Source organism: Anopheles bellator, chromosome 1 (assembly GCF_943735745.2).
Source record: "Anopheles bellator chromosome 1, idAnoBellAS_SP24_06.2, whole genome shotgun sequence".
In the NCBI taxonomy this organism is placed as follows: Eukaryota; Metazoa; Arthropoda; class Insecta; order Diptera; family Culicidae; genus Anopheles; species Anopheles bellator.
In genome coordinates, this window is record NC_071285.1 from 26,671,688 (window position 1) to 26,690,465 (window position 18,778).

At 52.7% G+C, this 18,778-nt stretch overlaps 1 protein-coding gene across 1 annotated transcript; it reads right to left on the bottom strand.

Annotated features, from left to right (window-relative positions):
* Positions 1 to 2,478: 2,478 nt before the first annotated feature.
* On the bottom strand, positions 2,479 to 17,583 carry LOC131211509 (laminin subunit alpha). Its single transcript, XM_058205011.1, has 11 exons — positions 17,356 to 17,583; positions 17,106 to 17,252; positions 14,017 to 14,253; positions 13,780 to 13,950; positions 13,484 to 13,700; positions 13,218 to 13,427; positions 12,881 to 13,153; positions 12,678 to 12,815; positions 3,789 to 12,610; positions 3,194 to 3,724; positions 2,479 to 3,131 (listed from the first exon to the last, which is right to left on the bottom strand). Exons 1-11 carry the CDS (start codon positions 17,581 to 17,583, stop codon positions 3,000 to 3,002), a joined length of 11,106 nt encoding a protein of 3,701 aa, XP_058060994.1. The 3' UTR covers positions 2,479 to 2,999.
* Positions 17,584 to 18,778: the final 1,195 nt, after the last annotated feature.

Genomic DNA, 18,778 nt, shown 5'->3' on the forward strand with positions numbered 1-18,778 from the left:
GACGCCGAGTGACGAATCGTCGCCGAAAACGCGACTTAGTTTTACTCTACGAGGTGTCACTGCGTCAATGCGTCAACCATTTTACGGGCAACAATCCTGCACTCCACGCCCACGCCCAAACATGACACGAACGGTATTTTAGAAAATAAACAGAAAAATGTGTTATTTAAGATAAAAATTTAGTCCACCGCTTGTACACTAGCTGCTGCCCCCGGCGGAGACACAAAATAGCAAAACTATTTAACACCTGCCGGGTCGGTCGCGATCAATTAGGTTTCACCCCCACAATCCTCGTTTGTCGCTCAAATAGTGGCTGGCTTTCGGGTGGACAGACCAGCGGTAGGACATTGTGGAGTCCGCCAACGTCACGTCGGCGACGCACTATCTGGACGGTCAATATTGAATATGTACGGTTGTAAGAAAAGCCCCCAGCGCTTACCCGAAGGTTACTCACGACGATGGGGTGGCAGCCGGAAAATTATCCGATAGCTTTAGATGTAATCCTTCACATGAGACAAGCTCGTTTGTCCCCATCGAATGTTTAAGATACTATTTCGCCGAAAGTGTGTAATTTACATTAACGTAGAGCTCCTACCATTAACGTGTCGCGTTTACATAGTTCCATACAGTAAACTTGTAAACTTTAAGCTCGTATTTATTCGTAAACTGCAGTTATTGAAATAATTTACCTTTTCTACACGTGGAGTCGCTCGGTCGCTTTGTTGTTCAAATTTAAGTCCTGCTGTAAGTTGCTTTTCTCTCAAGTTCCCACAATCAACGTAACAGGTATCCATTGATTCAGTTAAAATTGATCTCAAGATTGTAATTGTAAAAACAGCGTGCGTAGCCAAACCTACCGTAACGTGCCCTAACGATCCAAACCCTGTGCCCAATGTTTGACCACATTCACAATCAATCTATCGAAACAATGTTACCGCGTTAGTATTTATTTGCAAACGATCGAACGAAGCAACATTTCTCACCCGATCGCGCATGCGACTTTGGGTTAGTTTAAATGCGCGTGCCCACCTAAGTTACCATCGCGGAGCACCGGAAGTCATCCCGGTTGGCAGCATAGAGAAGCCAATGATAATAAAATTATTCCCTTCCCACGTGAACGCGTCTTTTGTCTTTCCTAATCCTTTAGCGAACAAAGTGCGGAAGTGAAGAAGGATGCTAAATGGGCGAGAGTACAAAATAGTTGCTTCAATCACACCACACACTATCCGTAATTATCCGTAAGGTCCTACACTGCTCGCCTCGTACGTTCCCGTTCTTTTTTAATATGTACGTCCTATGCAATGTGAAACCCGATTTTTTACTGTACACTATACGGCTCTACCCTCGGTTAGTAATTATGTGAATTAAAGGAAATAAGAACAAAGCGTAACTACTAGTGTGCTATCTACTATCACATGGCGTGGCGTGGAAATGGTTCGTATTTTTGAAATATGTAAGTACTGCTGTTGACCAAAAAATGATCACAAAAATGTTAGGCAAGAACATTCCGTTTTTGGCACCAAGCGACAATTCAATTTGCCTGAGGCCCAAAACGGTCACTCACTGGTTTCCATTGATCGTTTCGATGTTCCAACAACGTCATCGAGGTCTACAAATGTCAATCATCTATATAATGTGTAGCTCATCAGTTAAGGTTGATGGTCGCCCTGGCCATCCCCCCTATTATGAAACTCGAATCGAGAACTCGAACGATCGAGTGAACACAGTAACAGAGAAAGCAGAATACAGCAAGAGAGAAGGCAAAAGAAAGCTATAGCAAAATGAACTCGGATGAACGTTCGAGTACTCGATTCGAGTTACATAATAGGGGGGCATACCTGGTCTTTACTGCTTTCCCGACCTTCTTTGAACATTTTGACACCACTTATAAACTACTACCTGTTCCCGACGTGCGTCGCCACGTCTCATTTCATTCTTATTTCTCAATTTTTCAGAGGATCGGACTTCCTGGTGACATGTCCGATTGGCTTCCCTTCTCACTTCCCGTTGCTCCTCCGTTTCAGACGATCGTGCTTCCCGCAGACCTATCGACATTTATTTAAATTTCCCGCTGATTGGTTCAGTGGCTTTGGAGCAATAGAGGTACAGAGACAACGGACAGACAAACGTTCATTTTTATATTTGTAGATTGATTTGTCGGATATTTTCGGGTCGGCAGCTGCCTTATCGACGGCCCACTCGCGTAAAAATCCTCTCGAAAGAGGACCGGTTCCAGCGATATTTTCAATAGGGCTCCATGTTGTACCGCGGCCGTAGCCCAATTTTCCCTAATTAGAAAGAGAGGTCGGAGAAGGTGGCAGCATATGCAAAAAAACTTCGAAATATTTGAGAATATCAGAAAATATCCGAAAAAATTTTTCAACATTATGGAGAACCGTGGACATATTAGATAGGAAAGCAACATAATAAAACATGTTTGGAGAGACAGGGAACCTGTTTCAGGATTTTTTTTTGCACAAGAAGTTTATTGTATAATGTAAAGTCCTCCTAGCCGGTCTCCACTTTTCCACACAAGGATCCACTTTTCCACTCAGTTTGGTTCTGGTGGACCAAACTAAAATCAATCTCGTTAAATTGGTACTTAAAGTGTTCACGAGTGCTGGTATTCCGGGGCTGGTATTCGCTTTACATAGAGTACAATGCACCAAAGGCACGATGGTAGTATAGTATGGCATGCAACATGGCAGGTGGTTACGAGCTAGTAGTTAATTGGGATCATTTTTAGTAACTTGAGCAAGGGGTCAATAGAAGAACAGTTGTCACAAAAGTAACAACAGAAGCGAGAATAGGATAGATACAGAGAGAAGAAGATATGCAAAATAAGGTGCACGAATGGAAGCTTCTTTCGCGCAACGTTTTCGCGTCGCGGGTTGTCCTAACAGAACAAACGCGACCGCCAAACGATTGTTACATTCTCCTTTATCGTTTGCACACACACACACACCAATATTGATTTTATTGCTCTTTCGTGGTGGGATTTAAATCGTAGGGCAAACACCGGTCTGGACGTTACCGACGCTCATCTTTGGCGTAATCTGGACGGCAGCATCGCGAACCTTAACGTTCCGAATGCAACCCTGGAACGGAGCACGGGCCACAAATCCGCGGATCTGGAACGAACGGAAAGCGAAGTTAGTGCCAATAGTTCCCTGGGTGATCTCAAGAGACTTACCCTCTGCAAGTGAGGATGTCCTCCCAGAAACAGTGGGCGCGTGGTGTCCGTCGATGGGCTGCGCGCATCGCCGATCGCCGGGTTCGAGCTAACGTCGTTCACCTTAATCGTGATCACGTACTGGGACTTGATGGCCGAAACCGTGCGCCACTGCCCATCGCAGAGGTTCTCCTCCGGCAGCGGCGTGTACGTGGCGGTGATCGGATCGTCCCCGTTGTTCACCGTCAGACTGATTGTGCCGTTGATCATCTCCAGCACGAAGAACGCCTTCCGACCGTGCACCGACATCAGCAGCCCGCTCTGTGCCCGGGGCCGTATATCCATGCTGACGGTCAGCTCGTTGCCTACCTTGAATTTGTCATGTAGCTTCACGAAGCCTCCGCCCTTGCCGAAGAACGTTCCCGTTTCAATCTTGCTCGAGCACGGAATGGTTCGCGTTATGTTCGATGGCGTTCCCAGCTGTCGGCCATTGGCCTGGATTTCGTTGATACACCCAACGAACTGGTTCCGCTCCAACACGTTCTTGTCAATCTGCGTCGAGGGAAAATAAGTTGGTAGAATTAACGGTGGACACCACAAGAGCCCGGAACATTACCTTCAGGTTGAGGGCCACTTCCTCGTAGTTATCGCCGCTCACGCCACCGACGTACATGGGCGCCAGGATCACCATGGTGCGCGTAGAGCCGGACGACTCACCGCTGGACTCGTCCTCACTGTCCACGATCAGCTTGCCCTTGCTCGTGTGGCGCGTGAAGTGAACCGTGTGCCACTCGTTGTCGTCGTACCGCCGCTCGGACGACATATTGGCCGATCCGGAACCACAGTTGAACGAGTGGAACACCTGGCCGTCGCGCAGATAGAGCGCGATGAAATCGGTGTGGCGCGAGTCGGCCGCATAAAACAGGACACCCTCGGAGAACTCCGTTTTGAAGGAGAGCGAGAAGTCGTACTGTCGCTTGTTCTTCAGCGGGACCTCGCTGAACTCGATGTGGCTGAACTGGCCCGTTCCGAAGCGGTAGCCCGAATCGAAGTCCACGTCCTGCTCGGGGGTTACCGGCAGCCTGCACACTGGCGGTGGCTCATCCGGTGCCACCGGACGTGGCGTCAGGGGAAGCGGCGGTGGCGGTACCGTGGTCGTGGTCGTCGTCGTAGTTTCTTCCCTCACCGACGGTGTAGGTCCCGGCACGGAGGGTGCTTCCGGGGATGGTTTCAGCGGCGTAGGGTGTGTCTCTGGTTCCTCTTGTCCTGCCGGCTGCGCGTCGTGGTCTGGCTCGAACCGGCTGTTCACGAACACTTCCGGATCTCTGCCGTCGTCCGGGTAAAATAGTGGCAGTTCGCCACCGACTGCAAACAGCTCCTTGGAGCACTGATCCAGCACGGCCGACCTCTTGTCCGAGAGCGCGGCAAAGTTGACGATCTGTCCGTTGACCGTAATGTCCTCGATGCAACCCATGAAGTATGCGGTCGATGCGAGGGCCCGCATCGGCGTGACGTAGTTCTTCGGCAGACCACCGAAGTAGATGTCTCCATTCTGGATGTACAGCGGTTCCGGCGGGTACGGGCTGTAGTGCGGATCCTCGTCGTCGACCACCAGCGTCAGGCGATCGTGATCGTGGGCAGCGGTAACGGCATGCCACTCACCGTCGTTGTAGGTCCGGCCCGGTGTGGATGACAGCGAAACACCCGAGTTGCTCAGCACCAGCGCACCGTCCTGCAGCGCCAGCCCCAGAGTGCCGCCCTGGTCGAAGGTGCTCGTGTAGAACAGTACCCCTTCCGGTTGCGTCGTGCGGAACTTTAGGTTCACCTGCAGCCCGTTCAGCGAGGCAACGCCCGGCTGGCTCACGTAGCCGAACTGACGCGGCGGGAAGGACACCAGCGACGAGAACTTCATCGGGCAGCCGGGCCGAATGTCGAGAGCCTTCACGTTGATGCTGAGGTCCACGCGGTTACCAAGGATGTAGACATCGTCGATGCACCCGTCGAACCCTTTCGACGTGACCTCGGAGTGGTTCACCCGGCTGTGGTAGCCGCCGAAGTAGAACACCTCCGAGATGTGCAGCTGCGGCTGCTCGGCCGAGCCCGTCTGCTGCAGCACCACCTTGTCGTCCACCGTCAGCTTGCCATCGTTGCCGTCGCGCTCCGCCGACACCTTGTGCCACTTGTCGTCGTTGAAGCCGCCCTCCGAGCCAATCGTGACGAGCTGGGCATGCTGACCGAGCTTAAACTGGAACAGGACCGCGCCGGCGCGCAGCTCCACCGAGATGAAGTGTTTGTTCCGCCCGGCGTAGAACAGCAGCCCATCCCGAGTGTCCGGCGGTGCCTTAAACTGGAACTGGATGTGCGACTGGTGCTTGAACGCGAACGGCTTGGCATCGATCGCCACGTAACCCTGGCCGCCAAAGCGGAACCCGGTCGTGGGGCTCTCCTCGTTACGCAGTGCGTCCCGCTCCTGGGAACCGTCCACGTTTTGCGCGTCCACAAAGTTCCACAAGCCCACGTGCTCGCCCCCGATCTGCAGCTGCTCGATGCGCCCATCGAACTCGCTCGATTTGACGTCCGGCGGCATGTTGTACTCGGGCGGGTACCCGCCAACGAACAGTTTACTGTTTTGGTCCACGTTAAACACGTTGTACGATCCGGGGAGCACCTGCTCCTTGGTGTGGAACACCTCCGTCCCGTTGTCCAGCTCCTCCCGTATGGTCAGCTTCACGTTGTTGCCCGTCCGATCGACGATGGCCTGGTACCAGCGGTCGTCCGCCACGTACTTCGTGCTAATGATCTTCTCCGGGTCGCTGCCCACGTCGATCGACAGCACCGGGTATCCGTTTTCGATCTCCAGCGCCATAAAGTCATCGCGCGAGCTCTTCTTCGTGTCCGGTTTGACCTCGTTGCCGAGGTAGAGCAGGAACCCTTCCGGCTGGTTGGTGCGGAAGAACACCGACACGTTCGAGTTGGACGCCATATGCGAGAGGCTCTGCGGGGGCATCAGTTCGACCGTCGTGTTCGGGTGGAACAGCATGCCCACCTTGATGGTGCTGGCAAACGAGCGGGCCTCGCCGATCTGGCGCTTCAGCGACTCCAGCCGATCCCCGATGTCGCTCACGATCGAGTCCACCTGGTTCTGCTTCTTGTCCAGCCGCTCCACCAGCTGGCGGATGTTGGGGATCATCGTTTTGAAGCGCTCGATCTGGGCCGACGCCTGCTTGATGTCCTTCTGTGTGTTGTCCACCTCCTTCGGCAGCTGCTCCGCCAGGTAGACACTCTTCGACAGGTCACTGATCATCGGGTCGAGCAGCTTGAGCGACCCGTGGGACTTGGCCTGCGCCTCGACGGCCTGATCGCGAGCGTTCTCCCACCGGTCGGTGAGCGACTCCTCCGGAATGCCGTCCAGCGCCGTGTTGATCGAGTACAGCATATCGTCGCTGCCCGCGTTCCGCTTCTTGATGTCCTCCACCTTGTCGATCGATCGCTTGCTGTGTGGCTCGAGGTCCAGCTGTAGCGACGTGAACATACGGGTGGCCTCGTTGAGCAGCTCGCTCGAGGCAAGGTCGGACTCGGCCGCCCGGCTGTCGATCCCTTCCCGCTGCTCAGCAGCCTTTCGCGCCGTTTGCGTGGCGTTCCGGATGTTGTCACCGGCGGCACTGACGGCCGCCACAATGTTGGAGTGCGCCGTCGCCGCTTGCAGTGCCGTTTCCGAGTTGGCCGACACGTCCGAGTACTTCTCCGCCAGGCCCTCGGCCTCAATGTTCAGCTCCGAGGCGTGCGCGGACGCTTTCTCGATCAACGGGTGCAGCCGCTGGTACTCGTCGTCGGCCTGCGGTAACTCCTTATCGACGCCCTCGTTCAACTCGGTCAGCTCCTTGTTGGCGTGCTGTAGCTCCTTGTGCGTGATGTCGATATCCTTCATAATGTTCGACGAGTTCCGGAGCAGCGCCTTACTGTTCTCGATGTTGCCCGTGGCCTCCTTCGCGTGCACCGTGACCGTGTCAAACTTGACGTTCGCTGCGCCCTTGTTCGCTTGGTTCAACTGGGCCGTCGTGGCACTCTCCTTCTCCACGTTCAGGCTCCAGTTGTAAAGATCCTCCAGCTTCACGTCGAACACGCCGATCTCGTGCATGAGCGCCGCCAGCTTTTCGTGCTGCGTCTGCACCGGGTCACCGAACTCAACGACGCGCTCCAGCAACCGGGTCGCGTTGTCCAGCTGCGCGTTCAAACCTTCGGGCGTGGTCGAGTACTGGCGGATGTTGTCCAGATAGCTGTTCGCTTCTTCGACCGCCTGATCCAGCTTCGTGAGCTCCGACGAGCCAAGGTTCGCTCCCAGCAGCACCACCTCGTCGATGGTGGTCTTCGTGTTAATGTTCACGATCCGGCAGCCGTCCAGCACGTCGGAGGCCGCCGACAGCAGGTGCTCACTGTTGTCCGAAATTTCCTTCGCGTTCGCATTGGCAAACAGAATGCGACGGTCCAGATTCTTCATGTCCACCTCGAGCGACTCCACCCGCTGGCGGGAGGGATTCAAGTTCACACCGTGCGGGTCCAGGCTGCGCACCTTCGGTTCCAGCTTGTCCACCTTATCGTCAAAGTACTTCAGCTTCTGCGAGGTGAAGTAATCGTCCGCCACCGTCTTGATGTCGTTCAGGATGGGATCGACGCTGTCCTGCAGCTCATCGGTCACGTCCAGCAGCCCATGGTGGCAGACGTCGCACTCCTGGCAGCCGGTGTCGGGAATCAGCACCCAGCGGTACGGACACGAGTCACACTTCTCGCCCACGACCCCGGACAGACACTCGCACTGGCCCGTCTCCGCGTTGCAGCCCAGCCCTCGCGAGTAGTCGGTGTTACACGAGCACGGAACGCACCCGTCCGCCGAGTAGTTCCAGTAGCCCGGCTCGCACCGATCACACTGCCGCCCGGTGGCGCCCGGCTTGCAGGCACACTTACCGGTGTGGTCGTCACACTGCGAGCTATTGGAAGCCGGCCCGCAGTCACACGGTGCGCAACCCCGCCCCGACTCGAACCCATAGTGATCGTCCTCGCAGCGGTCGCACTTTTCCCCGATGACGTTTGGCAGACAGTTGCACGTGCCGACAAAATTGTCGCAGTGGGCCATGCCGACCTTGTCGCAGATGCAGCTCTGACAGTCCTTCAAGTGGACCGCGTCACCATAGAAACCGGGCGCACAGAGGTTGCAAGCCCGCCCCGAAGTGTTGTTCAGGCAGAGCAGGCATTCACCCGACACCGAATCGCAGGCGCCCGGTTCCTCGGCGTTAATGTTTCCGGAACAGTCGCACCGCGTACAGAACTCGCCCTCGTGCTGTGGCTGCCCGTAGTAGCCCGGGGCGCAGCTCTGACACTTTTCGCCCACGTAGCCCGGCTTGCAGGCGCAGTGTATCTCGTACCCGTCGTCGGAGACCTCGCACGAGGTGGCAAAGTTGTTCGACTCCACCGGCAGCGGACAGGCACAGATCATGCAGTCGTTCGGTGTGCCCCGTGTCGCATTTCCGTAGTACCCTTCGATGCACTGGTCACACTGGTCACCCGTCGTGTAGTGCTGGCAGTCATGGCAGACTCCCGTATTGCAGTCACAGGTCGCGGCGTGGCCATTACACTCGCACGGAATGCAGTACCCCAGGTAGGGTCCGTTCGGGTCGCGATAGTAGCCCGGGGCGCAATCCTCACACGAGCGTCCCGTGTAGCCCGGCGGACACTCGCAGCTCTCGACCGCCAGCTCCCGGTAGTACTGCGGGTGCTCGAGATCGTCGTGCGCCATGCTGAGACTGACGTCGGAGATCACCGACACCAGCCCGTTCTGCCAGTAGGACGCGCGGATGTAGATGTTGCTCAGGTCACGCAGCACCATCATGAACTGTTCCCGGCTGACCTTGGCGCCGTTGGCCGTCTGAAAGTTGGATTCCACCATTTCCACCGCACCACTGAACAGCTGGTTCGAGGACGGCTGCCGGTAGCTCTGGTGCATGATCTCCGCCTGCTTGCCCTCGAGAATGACATCCGCTCCGATCAGGGCACTGCCGAACAGCCCGGTGGTGAAGTGTACCTTGTACGTCAGATAGCCACCGTACGCCGACAAATGGTTGTTCAGGTGGAACAGATGGTCCAGCATGCCAAAGTACACCAAACCGGCCGCGGGATCCTCGTGCCCAACGCCACCGAGCACCACCTCGGCGGACGTTTCGTTCAGCATCAGCTCGTCCGGGGCCGTTAGCCAGCGCGTTACGTTCACCTTGCCACCGGACAGACGGATCGTATTCACCGTCACGTCCTTCATCATGCTCACGTTAAACGGACGCAGGAACGAGGTATGGCAGCGACTGGAGTGGCCGAAGCAGAAGCACTTCGTGCAGCCGTCCGGGTTGGCGGCCTGCAGATTGTACGTTCCGTCGACGCACGTACTACACTCACGCCCCTGGACGTTCTTCTTGCAGAAGCAGCTTTCGTCCGTTTGGTCGCAGATCTCGAACGTGGTACCGCGGATGTCGCAACGGCAGGGCTCGCAGTACGGGAAGTTGTAGAACCCGTACTGGCACCGGTCACACTTCCGGTCCACCACATTGGACTTGCAATCGCACAGGCCGCTCTCCATGTCGCACTGCAGATTGTTGTTCGTCACGCCCAGCGGATTGCAGTTGCACTCCTCGCAGCCGATGATCTGATCGAACCCGAACGTGTACGGCACACACTGGTCGCACTTCTCGCCCGTCACGCGATCCGGGCAGACACACTCGCCCGTGTCCTTGTGGCACTGGGCGGTGGACGGACAGTCGCACGGCTTACAATCCGGAAACCCGTAGAAGCCCGTTTTGCAGGCTTCGCATCTGCGCCCGATAATGTGCGGCTTACACTGGCACTGGCCACCGAACGGCTCGCACTCGAAGCTGGTCGAGCCGGTGTAGTCACAGTTGCACGCGAGGGCCCCACTGTTGTAGTCAGCCGTGAGCGAAAAGACCGCCCGCTTGCAGAACTCGCTCGCGTTCGTCGGAATGTGGAAGTGATCCTGGCCGCACTGCTGGATGAACTCGGACGTCTGATCGAACGTTTCCTCCTGCAGCAACCCATTGTGGAATTGCTCGGCCGGCACCAGCTGCACGTAATCGACCCACACCCGCTGACTGGCCCCACCGTTGACGATCGTGAACTCGATGCTGTCCTCGAGATCGAACTCGATGGCGCCGTTATCCTGCTTCAGCACCTCTCGGCATCCACTGTTGGCGGGGCAGTGTCGGACCTCTAGCCGGCCGTCGTAGTTTTGCCTCTTGCTTGCCACGCGATACTGCACGTTGAACGACGGATGGTCCGGTTGGAAGAACTTGATTATCAGCACGTACCGGTTCGGGTGCTGTACCGCCGAGTACGTGCTCACCTCCGGCCGCCGGTTGTCCAGGAGAATCAGTTTGGTACTGCTATCGAACAGCATCTTGGGCAGCTCCCCGGCAAGGCGCGTTTCGTTCTCCGCTTCAAACTCGATCTTCTTCGAGTCCGGTGCCGAGCGGTAGCTGGTCTGTACGCACTTTCCGCTCTGCATCACGCACACCGAGTTCGGGCGAATGTAGTCCGTCGTCCAGTCCTCGTACGGGATGGCGGTGAGCGACTTGATGGCGACCGCAGCGCTCGACAGATCGTGCGTCGTCACCTGGATCGGTTTCGCGTTGTTCGGATCGAGGAAGAAGATCTTTTCGCGCGACTCCTTATCGATGACGGGCTGCCGGCATACGGTGGTGTACGTACACGGGTACGCATTGGCCGACCCGTCCTGGTCTATATCGCCCACCAGGTTCACCTGCAGGATGGCCACCTCCGGATACGTGCGGTTGGTTATGTAGTCCACCACGACAACGTAGCGACCGGCGTGCGGAACCTCCACCGGGTAGTATAGTTCCGACTGTGACGGGGTCAGAATCGGCAGTTCCCGCTCCTGGACCACATCCAGGTGGCCGTAGTCTTTGAAATATTCCACCGGCTTGAAGCTCTGCCCATCCTCGACGATGAACGCTTCCATTTGGGGATTGTAGGGCCCGACGCTCGGGTACTGGTAGTGGCGGCACAGGCCCAGGTCCGTCAGTTCGCAGGGATTCTCTATCTTCTTCGTCAGTATGGACGCCTCGTAGTACGCAGCGGGCAGCAGCACGAAGTAGTCCAAAAAGATCGTTTTCCCCGTTTTAATGCTGATCGTGTAGCTGCCCGGATCCAGTACCAGCGGTGACGGTATGTCGCCCCGCGCATCGGACACCGTTACAAACTCGGGATTTTGCGTCGGCCGGAACAGAACCTTCGTTTTCTGCTCCAGTTCCGTCGGATTGTCCGGAGTGATCAGTATCGTAGCCAGCACACTCTCTGCGTTGGGATTCTTGTACCGGATTACCAACCGGTAGACGGAGGACTTTAGCACGTTCACCTCGTTGAAGATCTCATTCTGCAGTGCAGACATAACCGCATACCCGCGACTACTAAACTCGGGGAAGATGTCCTCGTGGAACTGGTAGCGTACCTGCGCTCCCGTCTGCGTGTAACCGTCCTCGTACTCGAACTGGAACTGGTGCAGTGTCGGATAGTAGTGTGTGGTCAGGGGGAACGAACATGCTCGACCGGCCACCCTCGGATGACACCGGCACTGGCCCGTTTCCTTGTTGCAAACGTTATTCGCAGCCCCGCCAATGTCACACCCACAGTCCTTGCAACCGAACAGGCTCGATCCGAACAGGTCAAACGTGCCATCTTTACATTCGGCACACGTCCGCCCGGTGACTGATGGTTTGCAGGCGCACTGACCCGTCTTGGTGTCGCAGGTATCGAGCGCCCCGATCGTTCCATCGATGAAGCACTCGCAGTCCTGGCACCCGTGCACATTGCTGGAGGTCAAATTCCAGTACAGTGGGCGACACTTGTCGCAGATCCTGCCGTGCACCCGTTCCTTGCACTGACACAGTTCCCCGGCCGGAACCGAGCCGCAACCCGCGAACCGGGCAATGACGCCCGCCGGATCACAGTTGCACTCCTCGCAGGCGGGGAAGTTGTAGAACCCTTCCCGGCACTGCTGGCACGTTTTCCCGTCAAAGTTGTCCTTGCACTGGCACTGGCCATCGTTGGTGCAGGATTTGGCCAGCGAACCGTACGAGTCGCAGTTGCACGGCAAACACTCCGGGTACTGATAATATCCCGCCAGACAGGCCGTACACTGGCGCCCACCAAAGTTCTCCAAACAAGAGCACCGTCCGGTGATGTCACACACCGTCGAAGTGCTACCAGCGCTCGAGCAGTTGCATGGTACGCAGTCCGGATAATTGTAATACCCCGGGGTACACTGGTCACACCGTGGTCCACCGTAGCCTTCGCGACATAAGCAGGTACCGGCATTCTTCTCGCAAACCTCTTCCAGTGTCCCGCGAACATCGCAGTTGCAATCTGTGTATGAACCACAAAGGATACGCTTTGTACGGGGGATGGCCAGAGCAAAGAGATTGGGACTTACATGTACAGTCGGGGTACTTGTAGAAACCGTGCTTGCAAGTATCGCAAAGACGGCCGGAGAAGTTGGGCTTACAGTGACACTGGCCACTCACATCGTCACAGACATCGTCGATCGATCCGTTCGGGTTGCAGTTGCAGTCTACAAAGATGATTACGGTTTACTATAGTTCGCATTGCGGTTGAGCGCACGGACACACTACTTACACTCGCAGTTTGGAAAATCGTAGTACTTCTTGGCGCACTGCTTGCAGTGGGGTCCGTCGAAGTTGTGCTTGCAAGGGCAGGCCCCGTTCACCGCTTCGCAATAGTAGCCAATCGTTGCGTTCAAATTACACTCACACGGACGACAGTTCGGGTAGCCGAAATGGCCGAACGAGCAGGAGTCGCAATTCGGGGGCTGGAACTCTACGCGGCACTCGCACCGACCGGTTTCCTCTTCGCAATTGCCCGTCGAGTAGAAATGGTCACAGTCGCAAGCTACGCACGCGGTTCAAGATCAGTTTACAGTGGATACAACAGAAAGTCGATACGACACACTTACGTTTGCACACTTCCGGATCGCTCCAGAGCTTGCCCCAAGGACGGTAGAACTTGTCCTGACACTCGTTGCAGTTGATCCCCTTCGTGTTGTGCTGACAATTTTGACAAATTCCGCCTCCTTCGTAGTTGCCATGGATATCCAGCGAGAGCCGCTTCTCGTCGATCTCCTCCGAGTAAATGCACTCATCCGAGTGACCGTGGCAGTTGCAAGCTGTGGGAAGGCTTCAAGTTGTAGTGCCTACCAGCGAGTGCGTGACCACTACTTACGTTCACACTGGAATGGCCGTGCGTTGGTATTCTGTCGCCATTTCTTCTGCTCAAAGCCGGGGCAACACTCGGCGCACTGGATGCCACAGGTGTTGTGCTGACACTGACAGGCCAGGATACGGGTCGGCGAGCGCGGATCCAGGACGTTACAGGTATTGGCATGCCCATTGCACACGCACCGTCCCCCGATCGAGATGTCTTTGATCGAATAAAAGTACTGCGGAGTGGAAACGGTAATGTGAAAGAAGCCGCGGGCAGGGATAAAGATAAAGTGCGCGACGCGCCAATGTTCTTACGCGTCTTGTCACCGTCGGATCCTGCCTGGCAACGGACATCAGATGGCCGAGCAAATTTTTCGTTCGTAGCAGCCGAATGCGCACATTAGTGGCTCTGCTCCACTCTTGCAAGGTGGACGAGTTGAAGTAGTTGTTTGCCGACGGCCGATTGTTCAGCAGCCGGATGGGTATCTGTGAGAGACGTTTCGAGGTGAATCTTATGGTTTTGGGAACCTCTTTGGTTGTTGAAATACTTACCTCACCGCCCTCGAGAGGTACGATTTTCGAATGTTCCATCGTACAAATGACGTCGTTGTCGTGCTGCAGCGGCTTCAAACTGTCCGGACCAAAGAACGTTACGCAGTCGGCTGGCGAATCGGAGAAATGCTGCCACGGTGTCCAGCTTTTGCCATAATCGCTCGACTTCTCCAGCGACCACAAACCAGGGCGCGGAGAATTTCCCATCCGAATGAACAGGTATGCCACGTGAAATTCCTGAAACGAACGAACGCTTGTGCTATGAAAAACACGGCTCCCAGATCTCAGAATCCGATTCATTGAATCGTGCTACAAAACTGTGCTTCAGGTATCTTCCTCCTAGCCAAATTACAGGCGATTTATTTGAGAGAAAAACCTAGTGCGGGACTTGGTGGCGAGATTCCAGAAAAACTGATTAGGATGGAATCAAGCGAGGTGCTTTGGTTTACCATGTTTGGACAGACTACTTATTCAACTCCTTCAAACCTAGAGGATCATTGAGTCGCCGAAGCGCGTTTTGTTCGTGTACACTATTTTCGAGAAATCCAAAAACCGAATACGGCGCCCATTGGAGAGCCGATCCACATCCATCGTCCATATAAACGAAACTCGGCGATCGAGAATTGCAAACAGACAAATTCGGTTTAGTCTCAACAGTTTGGGACAAATTGATTGAAACAGTCAAAATTGCTTCAAACCGGCGATTAGCTTTTATTACCGTGGATCAGTAGTTCTTTCCAATGAAGGCCAGATTTACCCAGCATATGCCAAACAAACCTCATTAATTAAGCGGCGTTTGATGTATACGAAATAAGTGGTAAACACATTTCCGTGTTTAGGAAGAAACAAGCCTAGAAACACATTGACCACCTTAATGCTCATGGTAATTTTAACAAGTCTGGTAAGTATGGCCGGCATTCCGAAGCTAGTCATGGACTGATGGTCTCAGTCTCTAAATCGATGAAGAGATGGTAAGCGCTCTTACGAAATTCAACCATCTTTTCAAAGACCTACCGCATGTGAGATATTCATATTAATTTATTTGAACATTTCCAGCGCGATTGTGATTTGAAGTTGATAGATGCAATCTCGCGACACTCTGTAGTGATGTCAATCCCTCAATTGAAATGAGCCGATGTGTAAGAGCATTGTGAAGGTTTGCGGAACCCGGCTTAACCCGCGATCCTGTTCGGCTTTAGACGCGATTTCTTCACAAGAAATGACTGTTTTGTTACATTTCCCCTCGTGTTCTCTCAAACACTCCACTGAAGATCGCAAAGACTCGCCCTTATTTATCAGCCCCGCTCAGACTAAATGCGTCGAGATCACATCGAGTATTCCAGCCAGAGCCAGCATGAATCTTACAGAACACATGGCGTTTTGAGCTTTTCGAGAGGGTTGAAAAAACCTTTTGAACAATGATTGGGAACAAAGTTGAGGCTGCGCAAGAATTTGAAAAATGGTCAGATCTCCACCTGAAAGGGAAAATGCCGAAGTAGGGGCATGTGTTTGCCCCCCTGTATGCCAGACAGGATCCAGACCGGGGGGGGAGAAACAGGTTGTTTCCCCGCATCGGGAAAAATTAAAAAAAGGGGCATGTGCTGCGGGCGTGGATGTTGCGGCCAAGTAAAATGTTATTCCGGCTAGCGGCCACCAGGTGGCGTCAGAGTAAGAGAAGGGTGAATACAAAGTAAGTGAGCAACGCAACGGAGAGTGCCCCGCTTTTAAATGTAGCCAAAGAAGCAGCAGAAAAGCGATCTCGTGCAGGCCACAAAACCGGGGTTAAAGCTAATCCGCATGACCTGGTACTCGCCAACCAAGGCTTACCAGAACGTTCCGCAAGAACGGGTGAGAAGAATTTTATGCTCATATACGATTATGAACAAAAATCAACACCTAGGAAGTACTAGCTTCATTTTCCCCTTGAATTGTGCAACTATGAAAGTCCATTTTTTTAATGGTAGAGTCTAGTACCTTTTAAAACCCTTGTACAGGACCAAGGGTTGTAAAAGTTACTAGGCTCTACCTAGACATGTATGTATAAATTGAGCGAAAAAAGGTTTCCGCCATACGAAAGGCGGGACATTATCAACCAAGCATGCGCCATTTGGTTCTTATGTTAATATGAAAGAAGGACTAAATAAATAAGTTTTAAAAAACAAATAAACTAAAACGCAGAATATTTGTAACACTACTGCATCCTTCTGATCTAGAGTATTTATCTCTATGAAGAAGTAAAAAGCCAGTTCGAGGAGCGGCCGGCATCTTCAAATTCGCAGCAATGAATCGTGTATGTGCTGTTGCAGCATAGGTTGCAAGCCTGAAGCATGGCGAAACCCACACAAGAATTTTGCATGACCTTAGTCGCGATTTTGCAGTTGTGCGATTGCCCGAATACACCTATTTAAATAGGACTAATTTGTCGCTATCAAATAATTAAACCCGCAAACGCCTCAAGTGCCGTTTCACTGTCAAGTTTATGCATCTTGGAATAAATTGTACAGTTCTCTTCTATAGCGACATGGACCCCATCAAGTCGTTGTACGGTTCAAAATAGAACGTTATACAGTGTATATTTCGTTACACAATACTCACCGTTTAAATAAGATTAGCTTTAAAAAATGCAATGTTTCCTACATAGTTTTTGTATGTCGAGCAGAAGTTTAGCTTCAAGCTGAAAGGTTCCACATTGATAAGAAACAAGTTATGCTGATTGTAGCACAACTGTTGAAATGGTGACTGAAAAAATCGGACCAAGAGTGTTGCCGCTTATCAACAACACAAGAGAGTTCGCAGGAGCTATCAAACTCTACAAACTTAGCCTTAAGCACGCTTATCAACGCGGTTCTATTTTCCGGCTAACGGAAATGTCCCGTTTCCTGTTGAATGGTCAAATGTGTGGAAACATGTGGTTCCACTGTCCAAGATGAAGTCACCCGTAGGCGGTGGCGACCGTTGAAACCAAAGTTTCTTATGTCTATATGCACAAAATCAAACAGATGTATTTGCTCTGGCAACAGTGACGTAAGTTTGGTTGATGCTGTATTTGATCATAACCCTGACAGAATTCGTCAGATTATCGGACTTACCTGGTCGAAATCGATTGTCAGATTGACTTCGTTGTACTTCATGCCTCTAGAAAGTGGTGGACTCTGCCACCAATTTTGAGTACCATCGATAGCATACTCTGGAGGATGGTTTTTGTCCGGGTCTGTAGGATCACACACGTCGCATACCTAATCACGATAAGGATTCAAACACAATGTGTTATTTATTGCACTTTCGGCTCAAAAGTGTTGCCCAAATGAAATGAAATGAGGAATAAAATTCGAAACTAACCTGTCCTTGTATGACCGAGTAGTGGTTCTGGTTGTCAGTCTCGGTATTAGCTCCCACCAGTTTACAATACAACTCTGGACCGTCGGAATCAACGCCGCATGTCGCGGTGGCAGTAATTTTGCGGCCTTCAGCAAGATTAAAATACGGAGGAGTCAACTCTGCCCGAACACTCTCAATGATCAATCCCATGCACAGGGCGATCAACGAAAGTTTTGTACAAACTCCCATCTTTAACCCACTTTTACAGTACAACCGACGGATGTCATGCGTACGAGGCAGTGCTGGCAGTGGAAAAGAATTTTTGGGATTTTTAATTTGGCTTCAAAACTTTGGATTAAATATTTAGATATTCATAATTAGCATCATTGCACCTTTAGCATTTTTTTTTCATGGACTATACCGTCGCAGCTTGTATCGCGTAAACATAACAGAGAAAACATACGAGTATTAAATCAAGAAAACTGTCGGAATGTTTGTTGGTACCGTGGAGGACACATGGTCAAGCGGTAAATGTGGAAACAATTAAATCACGGCCCGTTGCGACCGATGACGCAATTGTTTCTCCAAACATTAGCTGGCTCTCGGGATGGGCGATAAAACGAGCTAAATTTAACTACACACCATGCATGGGGAAACAGATCACCAACTCCCTACTCCACTGAAGCCAATGCTGTTGCACCGACCGCATGCGCAAACCATCTCCATTCCGAAAAGAAGCGCGTGCTCAACCATTTTTCAGCGGCGGCCATATGCTAACGGAGGACGTCGTGTTTCGCTGCATTGCTTCTCGGCTTCCTTCGACGCTGCAGCGATTTTATGCTGTTTCGGCTTTTCGAATATTAGATTACATATATTAGATTTCGAACACAGTTTTGCTTTCTGCTTCACAATCATCGGATCACGAGCTTTCGAGGCAGACCCCGGAATCCATTAGGTTTGCACTTTGCGTTGCCTTGCATAGCTCTACTGCAATGGTTAGCAGTAAAGTGTGAAGATTATCCGGAAACACAAATAGGAGTTCTGCCAGCTAGGCCATTATGTTAGCCATCCTTTTTTCTTCGACTGTTGGAAGTTGGCTGGACGTGATCGCGGACGATCCGCAACGCGCTATGAGTGCATTTCAATTTTCAACCACTGCCACTTTTTTCCCAACTGTGCATATTGCTTACATAAGTTTGTATCAGCATTTTAAAATAATGCTTTACCACACATTGCAACAGGTTCACTAATTTCTCCCATACTTCTTCTTCTGAGCGAGATATTTAACTTTCCTTTTTGTGGCTTGTAAGTTAGTGCATTCATGATTCTCGCAACACCCATTATGCATACATTTACCATAATTAAGTATGATTTCCTAAGCTACTCACATGTGGCCACAAAAGCACAAAGATTAGCTCGCACCGTTTCAATATTTGCTTATCGA

Coding starts and splice junctions, on each gene's coding strand:
- LOC131211509 (XM_058205011.1), bottom strand. CDS start 17,583: ATGGGAGTTTGTACAAAACTTTCGTTGATCGCCCTGTGCATGGGATTG. Junction 13,951..14,016: donor TACCTCTCGAGGGCGGTGAG/GTAAGTATTTCA, acceptor CGTCTCTCACAG/ATACCCATCCGGCTGCTGAA. Junction 12,816..12,880: donor CGATTTTCCAAACTGCGAGT/GTAAGTAGTGTG, acceptor TCATCTTTGTAG/ACTGCAACTGCAACCCGAAC.